At 43.8% G+C, this 19587-nt stretch overlaps 1 protein-coding gene across 4 annotated transcripts in view; it reads right to left on the bottom strand.

Moving 5' to 3' along the window:
• Positions 1 to 19587, bottom strand: part of ankmy1 (ankyrin repeat and MYND domain containing 1) — a 96139-nt gene that overhangs the window by 66505 nt on the left and 10047 nt on the right. For all 4 annotated transcript variants that reach the window (XM_087993848.1, XM_043701792.2, XM_043701791.2 and 1 more), the window contains 2 exons: positions 7762 to 8231; positions 807 to 1023 (listed from right to left, as the gene is read on the bottom strand). In XM_087993848.1, the coding sequence (XP_087849974.1) occupies positions 807 to 1023; positions 7762 to 8231 (687 nt within the window). The remainder of the gene's footprint in view (positions 1 to 806; positions 1024 to 7761; positions 8232 to 19587) is intronic.

A 19587-nucleotide genomic window follows, 5' to 3' on the forward strand; every position in this document is an offset into this window, starting at 1 on the left:
CAGTCAGTCCCAGAGTGTGAAAGGACAGTGTCTGACCTACTGTCCCAGTCAGTCCCAGACTGTGAAAGGACAGTGTCTGACCCACTGTCCCAGTCAGTCCCAGAGTGTGAAAGGACAGTGTCTGACCTACTGTCCCAGTCAGTCCCAGAGTGTGAAAGGACAGTCTCTGACCCACTGTCCCAGAGTGTGAAATGACAGTGTCTGACCCACTCTCCCAGTCAGTCCCAGAGTGTGAAAGGACAATGTCTGACCCAGTGTCCCAGTCAGTCCCAGAGTGTGAAAGGACAGTCTCTGACCCACTGTCCCAGTCAGTCCCAGAGTGTGAAATGACAGTGTCTGACCCACTCTCCCAGTCAGTCCCAGAGTGTGAAAGGACAATGTCTGACCCAGTGTCCCAGTCAGTCCCAGAGTGTGAAAGGACAGTGTCTGACCCACTGTCCCAGCCAGTTTATTGTTTGTTTATAATCATTATCAAAGTAGGATATAGGAGCATCTCCTCTCAATAGGTAGGTGTGTCTTGGGATTTGTGTCTATTTATGGAGGCCTAAATAGGTCAGAAACGGTTGCTGTGGAGGGCTACATACCTCTGTGAGATATATCAAACAGACTCCACTGTACAATGATATGTCAACCTGGTCTCACTGAGACCAAGAGCTCCCTGGCTGGGATGGTGGGAACCCCTCTTAGTTTATGGAGTCATTCCTGAGAGTGAACCCCTTACAGATGGTTTGTCCACTTTACCACAGGGTAATGACAACTCCTCATAGACACTCCAGAGAGAGCCCTGACAAAGGAATGATACTTACTGCAGCACCAATCAGTGAGAAGTGTCCATTGACATCTGCCACATCTGCACTCACTAAGTTCGTTTTGAGAATTTTAAGCACGGTCTCTTGGTTTCCCTCTCTAGCTGCAGTGATAAGTTGCTCAGAACTGCATTCCAGAGGCCCCCTTGGACCAAAGCCCTCACGATTTCCTGCAATGACAGCAGCGACATCCCAGGAGAGCATTGCCTCAGCGTGCCTACAGGGAAGGGAATGTGACACCATGTTAATGCAGTGTGCATTGAACTGAGGGTTGCCAACTCTGCGTGTACATGTCTCTGATTGGATGTATCTGGAGGTTGCATCATGTGATGTCCACTACTCATATTCAGAGAGAGAAACATGAGTGAATATGTCAGCTTGTAGTATTGTCACACAGATCTCAGAACGGCACTAGACCTTTAAGACAGTTAGACAACATCATGATGTATAACTCTACAGTATATAAAATATCCCCATTTTACTCTTTGTAGAATTAAGTAAGTGAGCAATGAGTCAATCTGAGGCAGTCAACTACATATAATGTCATTGTAATTAAGTAAGAATAAGACGCAGACTACATGGAAATCTGAGATGTCGTATCAGTGAGCATGATTAGTTGTTAATAAACTTCCAGACATCTCTCCCAGTAATAACTTGTGTCTCTGTAGTATGTGTCACATTGGCTGAAACATTAACTTTTTCTGTATTTCTCTAATTTTCTCTTTTGCTTTCAGAATTTCAGCATTCACAGCATTCCATTTTAAGTTTATTACCAGCAGGGGCCTACAAAATACTAGCAATGGAATTAGCTTCTCTGTTGCAACTTGTATCCCTTAATGCTCACCTAACGCCATTTCATTCATTCCATGCCAACATTGTCTCAAACTATTCCATTGTATTGGGGCCCTTTCTGGAGCAATGTTAGTGTCAGTACTTCTAAGCTAGGAAGTTCGTGTTCAAATCCCACTTGCTCCAGAGGTGTGTAATGACATCATCGAACAGGTTCATTAGAATAAATACAGCATCAGATTCCTCTCATAGTATCTTCATCCCATCATTTTTTCCTTTGCCACCTCCATCCTCTAATCCATTCTTCACTAATATCCCACTCCCATTTCATTCCCGAGATACAATACCAGTTGGTATCATCCACAGTCCTCCCACATCCCCCCAAATGGGGGCATCTTGTTGTTGGGCTACCCGTGTCTTCTGTCCTTTATCTGCCACAGCCAACCATTGGCAGGGACATGAGCACTATACCCTCCAGTGTCCTGTGTGCCCCATGTGAACCAGATTCTGTTCACCATATAATCACAGTGCAGTCAGCATATAACAGCATTTTGGGGGAGCTGTGTCACAACATTCACTCAATATATTGATTATAGTTAGGTGACAACATTCCCCAAAGGCTGCCCCAGTTTCTCTCCATTTCCAACTTTTCCCCCAGTCCTCAGTCTCGCCCATGATCTCTTCCCTGTTGCCCAGTCTCACTCTCTCTCTCTCTCTGTCTGGTCACAAGTCTCTCCCTCTGGTCTCTTCCCCAATCCACAATCTCTTCTTTGGTGTCCTTTCTTCCCCTAGTCCCTAGTTTCTCCCCCAGTCTCTGATTTCTCCATAGGTCCCCAGACTTTCTGTCTCCTTTATCTTTCTGTCTCTGGTCTTTTCTCTCCCTGCTGGCCTATCCCTGGTTTCCCTCTCTCTGGAGCCCAATCCCTCTCCCAGACTCAATCCTCTCGCTCAAGTCCAGTCTCTCCTTTGTCTCTACTCTCTCTTGCTGATCTCCAGTCTCTTTCTCATGATCTGTTCTGTCGTCTGGTACCTAGACACCTCCTTGATCCTCATTCTCTCCCTATTTCAGCCTCTCACACATGTCCCAGCCTGTTCTCTGGTCCCCATTTTCGCTCTGATCGCAGTTTCCCTCCAGTCCCTAGTCTCTGCCCCAGTCCCCAGTCTCCATTTGGCCCCTAGTTCCTGCTCCAGTCTCTGGTCTCTCCTACAGCTGCAGTTTCTCTCCGAATCCTTATACTCTTACTCGCTCAGTGTCAGCAGAGGTGGTGAATCTGACTGTATTTCCTTCTGTATTTCAGCTGGGGACCTGGTATTTCATGTGGTCTCTATGCCATTATTCACCTGCTCTTAATCACCCCATCAAGGGTAACTTGGTTATTGGACTTCCTGTCCTTTCTACTGTTAATTACCTCTCATCCTTTGACAATCCATCACACCTCAATGTCAACTTCATCAACAATTACCAACAATTAGAAGCTGCAGTTAAGGTCACACACTCCAGTCTTCCATTCAATCTCTCTCTGCCATCTACTGTGCTCTTACCCATTGGCCAAGCCTGTTCAAACGCTCTTGAAACTGTTTTACATTCTCCTCACAAAACATTCCTACAGTTTTGCATCATTGCAAATTTGTAAATATCATACTTAGTCCTTACCTTCAAATCATTGTTAAGTGTTGTGAAGAGGTGGAGCTCAAGTACTGATCCTCATGGTACCCCTCTAGTCACAGCCTTCCCATGCAGGAAGAACACATTCACTCCTGCTCTGTTTTCTGTCTGTCACCAATCATTAATCCATGCCAGTACATTACCTGTCTTTTAACATTTCTAATCAGCCTCCTCTGGGAACCTCTATTGAAAGCCTTCTGAACATCTACGTATACTCTATCCATTGACTCTCTTTTATCAATTCTGTTTGTAATATCTTCATAAAAACTTTAACAACTTTGTCAAGCATGATTTCCCATTTGCAAATCCATGCTGACTGTGTTCAATCAGATCATTATCAATAAACAGACTGTCTATTTATCACATTCTTTAGGACAGATTTTCTCCACTGCTGATGCAAAGGCTAACAAGTCTGTAGTTCCCTGTTTTCTCTCACATTCCCTTCTTAAACATTTGATACCTTTCAAACTGCAGGAATTATTCCACAGACTGCAGAGTTTTGGAAGATAATTCCCAATGTGCTGACTATCTCCATAGCCACCTCCTTCAACACTCTGGGATGTAGACCATCAGGTCCTGGGGATTATCAATCACACTAGTTTCTTCAGTACATTCTTACTAATGCTAATGTTCTTCCAACTCCTCATTCTCCTTAGCCACTTGAATCTCTAGTTCTGTATCTTTCTCAGTGAAAACTGCCACAGAGTAATCATTTAGCTCTTCTGTCATTTCTCCATTCCCCATTACTAATTCTCCTTCGTCTGCCTATAATTAATCAACATTCATTTTAGCCAAACGTTTCCTTTTTAAGTACCTATAGAAGTTTTTACAGACTTTTTATATATTTTTGCTGGATTGCGTTCATATTCTATTCTTCATTTCCTTATCGGTTCCTTGGTCCTCCTTTGTTGGAGTCTTTTGAAAATGTTACTATTAAAATTGATAAAATAGAGTCTCTGGTTATACTATGCTTAGATTTTCTGAAGGGGTTTTTACAACCAATTGATGGTTGTGGTAGCCATTTGAACCAAGATTTCTAATCCAGATTTATTAAAATAATTTAAATTCAACCAGCTGCCACGATGGAATTTGATCCATGTTCCCTTTTCTGGATTATTAATCCAGGCCAATGGACTAGTAATTATTAATCTAGGCCTCTGGACTAGTAATCCTGTGACATTATCACTGCATCACTAACTCCCTCAACTATACTTGACAGAGAAAAAAACTAGAATATTCTAGTTGCTCTTTATCCAACGAACCTCCAAATTCAAATCCTTTTCTGCAACCATATCCAAAGTCTCACATGCCCCTGCTTCAACAACTGCTTCCAGCCCTTCAATTCCTTTGTATCTTTTGGCCTTCTTCAGTTTTTGAAGGCCCCACATCTCTAGATCTCAACCTTGGAGCTTTTGAGCACAAAGGTCAACGATGATACCTCAAGACAGGGCCGCATTGAGGCACTGGCTTTTGGATGAGATGTTGAACCGAGGTCCTATCTCCCCTTTGCAAGGAAGCCATAAACAATCTGGTCACGACTTCGGTGAAGAGCAGGTGAGACCTCCTGCTGAGTTGGCCAGTACCTATCCATTAAGTAACGGAACGGTAGACCCATAAATGAATGATCATGTTTATAAGATCTTGCTGTGGTTGAACTAGCAGTTGTGTTTTCTTCATAATAAGTATAATGACACATTTGGCTAAAATAAATGCTGGTTCATTATTGACTGTACACTACTTCGGGGTGTCATCAGCTTATGCAAGGGATAGATAAGTTCAAGGCTAGATTTATTTTGTTGCATAGCCCCATCTCTGGAGACACAGTTTTTAGTCAACTTGGCAGCTCTCTCTCATTTATGCACTTATCCTTTTTATGAAGTGGCTTACAGAGCACCTTTGTGATGGAGCCCCCACCCCCTCTCAGCTATTGACCATTAGTTGTAGCTGTCTGCTCCTTGCAACCTGGGAAGGCCTCTAATTTACCCACTTGCTTTGAAAGCCAGCCTGCCACTCACAGTCAGATAGGCAACCCCTCCACAAGCCAATTAGGGAGCATTCCAACCAAAGTTCCAATGAAGTCCCTCAGACTAGGGTCACTGAAACAGTCCCAGCTCCTACTGCCCAAAGCCAAGGCAAGGATACAGCCCCTTAGACTTAACTTCCTCAAGTGTGACAGATTTTGAGTCTGGTGAACAGTTCTGGTTTCCATATTATAAAAGGGAGAAAGAAGAATGGGAAAAAGGTGCTACTGGATGACACCAAAATTGAGAGATCCTGAATTTTTATTAAACTTTTTCATGGGGTGTGGGCATAACTGGCAAGACCAGTATTTGTTGACCATCCTCAATTGCTCTTGAACTGTGTCACTTGATTTGTTTCAGGGAGCAATTAAATATTAACCACATTGCTCGGAGTCTGCAGTCACATGTAGGCCAGATCAGGAAAAGGTCATGAGTGAACCAGATGGACTTTTAATATCAGTTGACAATGGCTGCATGGTCACCATTAGACTAGCATTTAATTCCAGGTTTTACTGTGCACCACGGTAGGGTAAATAGATCTCACAACCCAAAGCATTAGCCTGGCTTCTGGAGATGTTGCCACTATGCCTCCAAATCCACTCTATTAGGGAGGTTTGGCCTAACCAGAGGAGCTCTTTTCGCTCAAAAGGTAGAAACTAAGGGGTGACCGAATAGAGACCTCTGAGGCAAGTATTCGTCAGGGTAGAGGTAGAGAAGATGCTTCCATGAGGCAAGGCAAGATTTGAGTCCTAAATTTATGCCAGTCACTGACAAATTCCAATCGGGATTCCAGGTGCAATTCTATACTCAGAGGAAGGTTAGAATGTCAGACTTATTACCATAAAGAATAGCTGAGGCGATTAGTACCGATGCATTCAGGGGGAAGCTCTATCAACATGAAGGAGAAGGGAATAGAAGGATGCTCTGATAGGGTTAAACCAAAGACGAGTGAGGACTGCAGATGCTGGAAACCAGAGTCAAACATTGTAGGGCTGAAAAAGCACAACCGGTCAGGCAGCATCCGAGGAGCAGGAGAGTCGACGCTTGGGGCATAAGCACATTCCTGATGAAGAGCTTATGCTCGAAACGTCGACTGTCCTGCTCCTCGGATACTGCCTGACTAGCTGTGTTTTTCCAGCACCACACTTTTTAACTAGGGTTAGACCAAGAAGGGTGAATGGAGACTCATCAGAAACATACATGGACGTGCTTGTCTGGTCTAAGTTTGGACATTTGTGTCATCAACACAAACTTAGTCGAAACAAAGTCAGGCAAAAAGTATTCAAGGACATTGAGATTTTGCACTTATATAGCACCTTTTTTAGGAAGAGGAGGGGGTGCATTGGCTGAGCTGCATTGTTAATCCAGAGGTCCAGGTTATGTTCTGAAGACCTCGGTTCGAATCCTGGTGTGGCAACTGTTACATTTTGAATTCAATAAAAATTTTAAAATCTGGAATTAAGAGTTTAATGAATACTGTGAAAACATTGTTGATGGTTGGAAAAACCCATCTGGTTCACTAATGTCCATTAGGGAAGGAAACAGCCACCCTGACCCTGTCTGGTCTGCATGTATCTCTAGACCCACAGCACAGTGGTTGGCTCTAAACTTCCCCCTGCCCCAGGCAGTCAGGAATGGGCAATAAATGCTAGACTAGCCAGTGATGCCCTCATCCCATGAATGAATAAAATATAAAACTTTTCACCTCCTCAAGACATCCAAATGTCTTCCTTGAGATAGTACCACTGGGTTCTGTTGCATTAATCTGACAGAGCTGAGAGTTTAAAAGATTTGGCACTCCCTCAGCACAGCACTGAAGTGTTAGCTTAGAGTTTGTTTGAGTTGCATGGGCTAAGGGATAGCTGCACAGGCAAGTCATTTTCAAACCTATTCTCCACACATGCCACAGTGAGGGGCATTGACGGAAGCCTGGGAGTAGAGTACTTACCTTTTGGCCTCTTACATATGTGAAAGGAGAAAAATACCTTGCACAAACAAGTATATAGGAGAGGCTGGATAGACTGCGACTTCTCTTCATGCAAGTGTCGGAGGTTGAGGGGTGACCTTATAGAGATTTGTAAAATCATGAAGAGTACAGATTAGGTGAATGACAGGGGTCTTTTCCCTACGGTAGGAGATTGCAAGACTGAGGGGCATATCTGTAAGGTGAGAGGAGAAAGATTTAAAAAGCACATGAGAGGCAACCTTTTTACACAGAGTGTGGCTTGTGTGCAGAATGAACTTCCAGTGGAAGTGGTGGATGTGGGTACACTGACAACCCTTAAAGACATTTGGATAAGTACATGAATAAGAAATGTTTGGAGGGATATGGGCCAAGTACAGGCAGGTGGAACTAGTTCAGTTTGGAATTATGACCAGGGGATTGGTTGGACCGAAAGTTCTGTTTCCGCATTGTATGACCCTATGCCACAACATTTGCGAAATGGTTAGCATCCCAGAATACTTGACAAATGTATACCTATGTCTATAGATGTGTATTTGCATTTGAACCAGCAAAGGAGTCTGGTTTACGATGGGGAGCTTCACCATCTCATCTTCATCTCCCAACTCTTCTTTTTGGAAGAAATATCTGTCACCTTCCTTTGTGTAGGAGCGAGTGAGGGGCAAGTGGTCAGCGTCGGTGGAATAAATCGCAATCTCTGCAGGCAGGGTGTAGTTGTCGTCAAACAGCAGTTTTTTGAAAGGGTAAAAGAAGGGGTCTTCCTCGGGGTTGACTCTCCAGAAATACTTCTCCTTGTACGTTCTCGCTGGGATGGTAAGCTCTTCCTTGCTGGAATAGTAAAGCGGGTGATCCTTCATGGTGATGGTCCCTGGAATTTCAGTACAAAGCCGGATGAGGTGATTCCGATACCACAGGCCCACATCCTGCCGGCCATTGGGATAGGTCAATACCCCAGGCCCAAAGCGCTCATCAGCTTTATAAAGCCCCTAAATGGGAAAGAAAGATTCCTGGTTACAGACAGCACAGAAACAAAATAAAACTTAGGGCAAATGAGCCAATTCCGCAGTCATACATTCTGCAATTCTGAATGCAGAGCAGAATGGTAATGCACAGTGTACTGAAATGGACCTCTTGACTGTTAAAATCAGGACATTTGTTGAAAAATAAACTTGAAGCCGTGCATTTATCATTACGTAGCAAAGTGCACTGGCTGACAACTTCCATGCAGCTACAACTACTGCTCCCCATTTGCGGCTTTTTTGGAATCTCAGTGAGAATGGGGTCTTTCAGATAGTGAACCGTAATGGAAGCCTTCACTGCGCACTGCTCAGTGCCCAGGACATGCAGGCCAAATGCAGCACCTTTACACTATTCTGTTGAATATAAGGAACAAAGAACAATACAGCACAGGAATATGACTTTCGCCCCTCCAAGCCTGCGCCAACATATTTTGCCCTTCCATATGATACTCTCTTCACTTACAGAATCCATATCCCTATATTCCCTTCCTATTCAAGTATTCATCCAGATGCTTATTAAATGCTGCTATTGTGTCTGCTTTCAGCACCTCCTCTGGCAGCATGTTCCAGGATCTCAACCACCCTTTGTGTGAAAAACTTGCCTCACACATCTCTTTTAAACATCTCCCCACCCCCAACCACCTTCCCCACCACCCCCCCCTCCCCCCCCCCACAAACCACCACCACACCCCGAACCTCGCATCTTGAACCCGTGTCCTCTAGTCATTGACTTCTCTACCCTGGGAAAAAACATCTCATACTACCCACTCTATCCATGCCATTCACAATCTTATAAACATCTATCAGTTTGCCCCCTCAACCTCCTGCATTCCAATGAAAGCAAACCCAGTCTATCCAACTTTTCTTCATAACTAAAATCCCCCATACCAGCAACATCCTGGTAAACCTTCTGATAGTGTGGTGACCAGAACTATATACAATATTCCAAGTGTGGCCTAACCCATGTTCTATAAAGCTGCAGCATAACTTGTCTATCCTTATACTCAATGCCCCTTCCATGAAGGCTACAATGCTATAAGCTATTTTAACTACCTTATTTACCTGCGCTGCCACCTTTAGTGATCTGTGGATCTGCACACCCAGATTCCTCTGCATATCAATACTCCAAAGGGTGGTGCCATTCGCTATAGAATTTCCAGCTGTGCTTGACCTTCCAAAATGCATCACCTCACATTTGTCTGGATTAAACTCCACCACCATTTTTCTGCACATGCCTCCAATTAATCTATATTCTGCAGCATCCTCTGACAATCCCTCTCACTATCCACAACACCACCGATCTTTGTATTGTCTGCAAACTTACTAATAGACCAGCCATGTTTTCCTTCAAATCATTTATGTAGACCATGAACAGCAGACGGCCCAGCAATTATCACCACCATTCACAAACCTCCATTCCTAAAGAAGTTCTTCTGTCACTACCCTCTGTCTCCTATGACTAAGCCAGTTCTGTATCCATCTTGCCAGCTCACCTCTGATACCATGTGACTTCACCTTTTGTACCAGCCTGCCATGAGGGACCTTGTAAAAAACTTTGATGAAATCCATGTACATAATACCAACCACTTTTCCCTCATCAATCATGTTCATCACCTCCTCAAAAACCTCGATCAAGTTAGTGAGGCACGACCTCCTCCGCTCAAAACCAGGCTGTCTATCGCTAATAAGTCAGTTTACGTCTTAGAGTGTCTAGATCTTGTCCCTGAGAATATTTTCCAATAATCTTCCTACCACCAACGTGAGGCTCACAGGTCAGTAATTTCCTGGATTATCCCTGCGACCCTTCTTAAACAATGGGACCACATTGGCTATTCTCCAGTCCTCTGGGACCTCACCTTTTGTGGCCAAAAGAGGATACAAAGATGTTTGTTAATGCTCCAACAATTTGTTCTTGCCTCCCTCAATATTCTGGGATAGATCCCATCAGGACCCAGAGACTTTGCTGAATACTTTTTAAGATACGCATCTCTTCTTTTTTAACAGAAACATATTTGACACTCGCTTCCCTGAAACCATCCTCCACCAATTCCTTCTCTGTGGTGAATACCAACACAAAATATTCATTTATATCATTTATGACCTCACTTCCCTCTTCTGGCTTCACACATACATTCTCTCCTTTGTCCTTGAGTGAGCCAACCCCTTCCCTGCCGACCTCTTGCTTTTTACATATGTATAAAAAGCCTTGGGATTCTCCTTAATCCTGTTTGCTAATGACTTTTCATTACCCCTTTTAGCCCTTCTAATTCCTTATTTAAGTTCTTTCCTAATTTCCTTATGTACTTCAAGGGCTTTGTCAGTTCCCATCCTCCTAGACCTTACATATGTTTCCTTTTACTTTTTGACCAAAGTCATAACATCCCTGGTCATCCAAGGTTTACATAACTTGTCACACCTATCCTTCATTTTCACAGGAACGTGCCACTCCTGAATTCTTATCAACTGCTGCTTGAAGGACTCCACATCTGATGTGGATTTACCCTCAAACAGCCGCCTCCAATCAACATTTTCCAGTTCCTGTCATGATGTTGTTGTAGGTTGCCTTCCCCTGTACCTGAGGACTGCCGTTATCCCTATCCATGAGTAACTTAGAACTCATAGTATTATGGTCACTATTCCCAAAAAGCTCCCCGACTGAAACTTCACTCACCTGGCCAGGCTCATTTCCCAAGAGCAGATCACGTATAACCCCTTCCTTGGCTGGACTGTTTACATACTGTGTCAAGAAACCCTCCTGAATGGAACTTATAAATTCTGCTCCACACGAGCCCCTATCACGAAGTGAGTCCCAGTCAATATACAGGAAGTTAAAATCACCCACCACAACAACAATGAGGTAACTCAGCACAGGCTGGCAATGGGCTAAGTGCCATGATAGACAACTCATTCACAGTCACACATTTACTTAGACACTAATAAGATTAGATGAGGCTGGTTAGCTTAGTTGGCTGGATAGCTGGTTTGTGATGCAAATTAATACTAACAGCATTAGTATGTTGATGCTGTGAAGGACTCATCTTCTCAGCCTCTCCCCTTACCTGAGGCTTAGTGACCCTCAGGTTAGACCACCACCAGTTGTCTCTCTGATGAGAGCGCGGCTCTATGGTCTAATAGGGCTCACTCTTCAATGAGAAAAGGTAACAGACATTTCTTTCAAAGATTAAGAAGGTGTCTAGCATGCTTGCTTCCATTGCTTAGACCTTTGAGTGTCGGAGTTGGGACATCTTGTTGAGGTTGTACAAGACGTTGGCGAGACGTCTTCTGGAGTACTGTGTCTAGTTCTGGTCACCCTGTTATCGGGAGGATATTATTAAGCTGGAGAGGGTCCAGAAGAGATTTACCAGGATGTTGCTGGGAATGGAGGGTTATAAGGAGAGGCTGGATAGGCTGGGACTTCTCTCATGTAGAAGGGTAAAGGGTGACCTTATGGAGGAATCATGAGGGGTATAGATAAGGTGAATGGGAGATGTCTTTTCCCTAGGGTGGGGTATTTCAAAACTAGGGGACATATTTTTAAGGTGTAGAAGAAAAAGATTTAAAAAAGACACGAGGGGCAACATTTTTACATAGAGTGTGGTGTTTGTGTAGAATGAACTTCCAGAGGAAGTGGTGGATGCAGGTACAGTTACAACATTTAAAAGACATTTGGATAAGTACACAAATAAGAAATGTTTGGAGGGATATGGGCCAAGCACAGGCAGCTGGGACTAGTTTAGCTTGGGATTCTGGCCGGCATGGACTGGTTGGACTGAAGGGTCTGATTCCGTGTTGTAATACTCTATGACTGAATGTAAGCAGCAGTGACGCAGCGTTATTTCATAGTATTCTCTGATTGCTCAGACCAGGTTGGAGCAGAAGCTTGCCTTTAACAATTGAGTCACTTTCGCGGTGAGTCTTGCTGGTGGCAGACCAGAAATGAGTGGATTTATTGACTTCAATCTCGCAACTTGCCCTGTGATGGTGTTTAATACAATGCACACATTACCTCACCCAATCAATGTCAATCTAATAATACCACTCTTCCAGTGTCCAACCCAAATCACTACAGGATCTCAGTGTTCTGATTTAGAATGTTTAAGTCCGTACAAAACAGCACCACTACTCTTCACAACACTGCAACTGAAACAATGGTGGAGGCAGCAGTATAGTGGGGAACTCACTGTAATCCAGAGGGGTAGGGTAATTCTTTGGAGTGAGTGGTCATTGCTGGATTCAAATCCAAACATAGCAGTTGGTAGGATTTAAATTCAATGAACAAATCTTCAATGTAACACCAGCACCAGTTAGTGACCTTGATGACTAACATCGATTGACATAAAAAGCCATTTGGTGCAACATCGACCTTTAGGGAAGGACATTCTGAAGGAATCGTACTGGACTCAAAACATTAACTTGGTTTCTCTCTGCACAGATGCTGCCATGCCTGCTGAGCTTCTCCAGCGTTTTTCTGTTTCTATTTGAAACTCTCACCTGGTCCGGCCTATGTGTAACTCAAGGCCCAGAACCGCATTTGCTCTAAGCTGCACAGTGACTGCAAGGTTCTGCACATCTGCGTGATCCACCTGTAGACACATTGACTTCCCATTTTGGAAGCACCGGCCTTGCATGGACCTCGTAGGTCCGTGCACAAAAAAGATGATAGGGAATACAGAGCCACAATAATGTGGTCGATTCTGAACTGCCCTCTGAAATGGTCTAGCAAGTCACTCGGTTTAGGTGCAATTATGGGTGGGTCAACAAATACCAGCATTGTCAGTGATACCCGCATCCCATGAAAGGACAAAAGAGACAAAAATAAGGAGCCTGATATATCAGGACAAAAGAGACAAAAATAAGGAGCCTGATATATCAGGACAAAAGAGACAAAAATAAGGAGCCTGATATATCAGGAAAAGTAATAAAGGGGCACCAGTGTGGTGCTTGTGATGCACAGATGGAATTGGGAGACTGTTGGGACAGGGTGTATGTCGTGTTCTGATTGATTTTCTCTCATGTGTTCAGCACACGTTCCTAACTCTATTTATCTTCTTGGCCCCAACTTTCTCCATTTGCAACAAGGTCGTCGTTCACAACACTCTCAGGGAAAGAAGTTTCACTTGAGTTCCTTATTAGATTTAGTATTGCCTATCTTATGTGCGTGTTCATTTTCACATCTGTATGAATGGAAATGCCTACTCCACATCCACGCCATCAAAACCTGGGACATCAAACTTTTAAGAATCACTCCCTTTAGTTCACCTGCAAACTTCATCTTCTTGAAACGAACCTCAGTGCTTTACTTATATCTTGAGAGTTTTTTTTAAAGTTACAGCTACTTTAAATTGTTTGATAACTTTCATCCCCAGATCCATTAGTTCCTCGACCCCAGTTAGGCTGATTGTCGAAGCCTTATGTGCTCCCTATATTCCTCACAAAATGAAGCATCTCGCACTGATCTAGGTTAGATGAATGAATCAATTAAGCATATATTCTGCTTTTCGATCTACAAGGAAGTCAAGGATTTAAGGAGGCAGACAGGAATGTGGATTTAAGGCCGCAAATAGATCTGACAGGATTGTACTGAAAACTTGAAGCACCTAGTAGCCTATCCCTGCTTTTAGTTCCTATTCCATGATTGTTCTGTTACTTTATGGAAAACCTCACTGTTGTGATTGTACTGAGGTCAGCCAGCTGCACCTCACAGAATATGAGTTCCCTGATTGGGGCTGTTAATCTGGTCCAACCAGGGAGCCTTGGCTGACATATAAAAAGGTTGAGTGTCAGAGATACTGACACTCTAGTACATAACTCTGAAGAGGCAGTACTAGAGTTATGGATTATTAATGTGTAAATAAAGGATGATGATAGGCTTCTGTGGAGTTATTTCACTCACCAACGCTGGCCACATATGACTTTCCCTTTTGAGAGAAGTGTGTTGATTACTTTTAGCTGTTGTTGCGATTTTGAGATGTTTTCCTATGACATCATTCAGTAAAATTTCCATTATTGTTTCTACATTACAGTAACTGATCTATAGTTCTCTGAATGGTTCAATATCCCTATTGACATACAGGAATCATATTTGCTGTCTGCTGATCCTCTGGGACTATTCACTTGTCTAGTCCAAAGATGTGCAGGTCAGGTGAATTGGCCGTGCTAAATTTCCCATAGTGTTAGTTATATTAGTTGGAGGGAAATGGGTCTGGATGGGTTACTCTTCGGAGGGTCGGTGTGGGTTGGTTGGGCCGAAGGGCCTGTTTCCACACTGTAGGGAATCTAATCTAATCTAATGGCATTTTTGTATAGAATATACACCTTTTTTTCTTTGTTGTTTCTTTGATTGCTTCTTTTAGTTTTTATGCACGGAATCTCTCCTCTCTGTATTTGTTTCATTGATAAGAGCATCACTGGTTAAGCCAGCATTTATTTCCGATCCCTAGGTACTCTTGAGAAGGTGGTCATATCTCACCTCTTATGCTGCTATAGTCCTTGGAATGTAGGTACACCCACAATGCTAGAAGGGAGTGTTCCAGGATTTTGACCCAAAGACAGTGAAGGAAACAGCAATATATTTTCAAGAGACCTTTTTGAAATGTGCATCACAGGCAGACAGATTGGGGAAAAAGTCATTTAGCATGCTTGCGTCATTGCTCAGACTTTTGAGTGTAGGAGTTGGGGCATTGTGTTGAGTTCGAACAGGACATTGGTGAGGCCTCTTCTGGAGTAGTGTCCAGTTCGGGTCATCCTGTTGCCAGAAGGATAATATTAAACTGGAGAGGGTTCAGAAGACATTTACCAGGATGTTGCTGGGAATGGAGGGTTTGAGTTATAAAAATAGACTGGCTCGGCTGGGACTTTTTTCACTGGAGCATCAGACGTTTATAAAATCATGCGGGGCATTAATAAGGTGAATAGCAAAGGCCTTTTTCCTAGGGTGGAGGTATTCAAAATTGGGGGGCATATTTTTAAGGTGAGAGGAGAAAGACTTAAAAAAGACACGAGGGGCAACTCTTTTACAAAGAGAGTGGTTAGTGTGTGGAATCAACTTTCTGAGGAAGTGGTGCATGCGGGTACAGTTAAATATAAAAGACATTTTGTTAAGTACAGAAATAGAAAATATTTGTGGGCCAAATGTAGGCAGGTGGCACTAGCCTAGTTTGGGCACATGTTCGATGTGGACTATTTGGACTAAAGCGTCTGTTTCCACGCTGTATGATGCTATGACTCTATAAGATAGGATGGCATGTGGTTTAGAGGGGAACTTGAAAATCATGTTGTTCCCATGTATCTGCTGCCCTTGTCCTTCTAGATGATAGAGGTCACACATTTGACAGGAGCTGTCAAAGGAGCCGCAGTGAGTTGCTACAATACATTTTGTAGATGCACTCTGAGTTAATGGTGAAGGCAGTGAATGTGAAAGTGGTAGATAGAGTACCAATCAATTAGACTGATTTGTCCTGGATGATGTTGAGCTTCTTGAGTGTTGCAAGAGTTGCACTCATCCAGACAAGTGGAGAGTATTCCATCACTCTCTTGCCTTGTGCTGTTTAGATACTGGACAGGCTTTGAAGAGTCAGGAGGTGAATTAATTACCTACCGCAGAATTTCAAGCCTCTGATCTTCTAGTTAGGCACATTATTTAAATGAGGTAAAAACAATGACTGCAGATGCTGGAAACCAGATTCTGGATCAGTGGTGCTGGAAGAGCACAGCAATTCAGGCAGCATCCGACGAGCAGCAAAATCGACGTTCCTGATGAAGGGCTTTTGCCCGAAACGTCGATTTTGCTGCTCGTCGGATGCTGCCTGAATTGTTGTGCTCTTCCAGCACCACTGATCCAGAACATTATTTAAATGACTGTTCCAGTTCAATTTCTGGTCAATAAATGAATGTTGATTGTAGGGTATTCAGCAACACTAATACCATTGAATATCACCATAGTCAGTCAAACGCTGACTTAATATTCAGGCAGTCTCTCTCGTCAGAACCACTGAGTCCAGCTCTTTTGTCCATGTTTGGACCAAAGTTGCAATGATGTCAGGAGCTGTGTGACTGAACAAATGTTGCTTGATAGCGCCATTCTCAACACCTTCCATCACTTTGCTGATGATGAGGAGTAGACTGATAGGACAGTAGTTGTTTGGATTGAGTCTTTGCTGCTTTTTGGGGAGAGGATATTCCTTTGCAAATTTTCACAATGTCAGATAGATTCTTTTTTATTCGCCCACGGGATATGGATGTTGCTAGCTGGGGCAGCATTTATTGCCCAACCTTAATGGCCAGTGAGAGGTGGTGATGAGCTGCCTTCATGAACTGCTGAAGTCCATGTACCATTGGTAGACCAACAATGTTGTTAGGACCCAGGACACAGAATGAATGGAGATATATTTCTAAGTCAGGATGGCTTGGAGGGGAACCTGCAGGTGGTGGTGTTCCCATATCTCTGCTGCCCTTGTCGTTCTAGATGGACATGGTCATGGGTTTGCAAGGTGCCAGTACTTTAACGTATGGGAACAACTTGGCTCAGTGTGCAGCTGGTTCTGGAGCACAGGTCTTCAGTACTATAGTCGGAATGTTGTCAGGGGCCATCAACTTTGCTGTAATCCAGTGCCTTCACCCATTTCTTAATTTCACATGAAATAAAGAGAAGTGGTTCAAGAAAATTTTCTGATTCAGTATGTAGATGTACCTAGTAGAGGAGGTGCAAACCTTGACCTACTGTTGGGAAATAAGGCAGGGCAGGTGACTGAGGTGTCAGTGAGGGAGCACTTTGGGGCCAGCGCCCATAATTCTATTATTTTTAAAAGTAGTGATGGAAAAGGATAGACTAGATCTAAAAGTTGAAGTTCTAAAATGGAGGAAGGCTAATTTGGACAATTATTAGGCAAGAACTTTCAAAAGTTGATTGGACGCAGATGTTCGCAGGTAAAGGGACGGCTGTAAAATGGGAAGCCTTCAGAAATGATATAACGAGAATCCAGAGACATTATATTCCTGTTAGGGTGAAATGGAAGACTGGTAGGTATAGGGAATGCAGGATGACTACAGAAATTGAGGGTTTAGTTAAGAAAAATAAGGAAACATATGTCAGGTAAAGACAGGATAGATCGAGTGAATCCATAGACGGGTATAAAGGCAGTAGGAGTATACTTAAGAGAGAAATCAGGAGGGCAAAAAGGGGATATGAGATAGCTTTGACAAATTGGGTTAAGGAGAATCCAATGGGATTTTACAAATAAATTAAGGACAAAAGGGGAACTGGAGAGAGAATAGGGTCCCTCAAAGATCAGCAAGGCAGCCTTTGTGCGGTGTTTCAGGAGATACTAAATGAGTATTTTGCATCAGTGTTTACTGTGGAGAAAGACATGGAAGGTATAGAATGTAGGAAATAGATGGTGACATCTTGAAAAATGTCCATATTACAGAGGAGGAAGTGCTGGATGTGTTGAAATGTATAAAGGTGGATAAATCGATATGATCTGATCAGGTGTACCCTAAAAATCTATGGGAAGCTAGGGATGTGCTTGCTGGGCCTCTTGCTGAGATATTTGTGTTATTGATAGTCACAAGTGTGGTGCCTGAAGACTGGAGGTTGGCTAATGTGGTGCCACTGTTTAAGAAAGGTGATAAGGACAAGCCAGGGAATTATAGACCAGTGAGCGTGACGTTGATGGTAGGAAAGTTCATCTTAGATTCCCTACAGTGTGGAAACAGGCCCTTCAGTCCAACAAGTCCACACCAACCCTCTGAACAGCAACCCACCCAGACCTATTCCCTTACATATATCGCTGCACCTAACCCTATGGACAATTTAGCATGGTCAATTCACCTAACCTGCACATCTTTGGACTGGGGGAGGAAACCGGAGCTCCCGGGGGAAACCCGCACAGACACGGGAAGAATGTGCAAACTCCACACAGACAGCTGCCTGAGGTGGGAATTGAACCCGGGTCCTTGGTGCTGTGAGGCAGCAGTGCTAACCACTGAGCCACCGTGCCACCCCAAAGTTGTTGGAGGGAATCCTGAGGGACAGACTTTTCATGTACTTGGAAAGGTAAGGACTGACTAGGGATATTCAACATGGCTTTGTGCGTGGGAAATCATGTCTCACGAACTTGATTGAGTTTTTTAGAAGAAGTAACAAAGAGGATTGATGAGGGCAGAGCAGTGGACGTGATCGATATGGACTTCAGTAAGGCGTTTGACAAGGTTCCCCATGGAAGACTCGTTAACAAGGCTAGATCTCATGGAATACAGGGAGAACTAGGTATCTGGATACAGAGCTGGCTCAAAGGTAGAAGACAGAGGGTGGTGACAATGGGTTGTTTTTGAGACTGGAGGCCTGTGACCAATGGAGTGCCACAAGGATCGGTGCTGGGTCCACTACTTTTCAGCATTTATATAAATGATTTGGATGTGAGCATAAGAGGTACAGTTAGTAAGTTTGCAGATGACACCAAAATTGCAAGTGTAGTGGACAGCGAAGAAGGTTACAACAGGACCTTGATCAGATGGGCCAGTGGGGTGAGGAGTGGCAGATGGAGTTTAATTTAGGTAAGTGTGAGGTGCTGCATTTTGGGAAAGCAAATCAAAGCAGAATTTATACACTTAATGGTAACATCCTAGGGAGTGTTGCTGAACAAAGAGACCTTGGAGTGTAGGTTCATAGCTCCTTGAAAGCGGAGTCACAGGTAGATAGGATAGTGAAGAAAGTGTTTGGTATGCTTTCCTTTATTGGTCAGAGTATTGAGTACAGGAGTTGGGAGGTCATGTTGCAGGTATACAGGATGTTGGTTAGGCACTGTTGGAATATTGCGTGCAATTCTGGTCTCCTTCCTATCGGAAAGATTAGATTAGATTAGATTACATTACAGTGTGGAAACAGGCCCTTCGGCCCAACAAGTCCACACCGACCTGCCGAAGCGCACCCCACCCATACCCCTACATTTTACTCCTTACCTAACACTACGGGCAATTTAGCATGGCCAATTCACCTGACCTGCACAACTTTGGACTGTGGGAGGAAACCAGAGCACCCGGAGGAAACCCACGCAGACACGGGGAGAACGTGCAAACTCCACACAGTCAGTCACCTGAGGTGGGAATTGAACCCGGGTCTCAGGTGCTGTGAGGCAGCAGTGCTAACCACTGTGCCACCGTGTTGTGAAACTTGAAAGGGTTCAGAAAGGATTTACAAGGATGTTGCCAGGGTTGGAGGATTTGAGCTATAGGGAGAGGCTGAATAGGTTGGGGCTGTTTTCCCTGGAGCGTTGGAGGCTGAGGGGTGATTTTATAGACGTTGGGTGGAGGAGTCCAGAACGAG

Source organism: Chiloscyllium plagiosum, unplaced genomic scaffold (genome assembly GCF_037043375.1).
Source record: "Chiloscyllium plagiosum isolate Xiang-an unplaced genomic scaffold, Cpla_swu_hap1 HiC_scaffold_13, whole genome shotgun sequence".
Lineage (NCBI taxonomy): Eukaryota > Metazoa > Chordata > Chondrichthyes > Orectolobiformes > Hemiscylliidae > Chiloscyllium > Chiloscyllium plagiosum.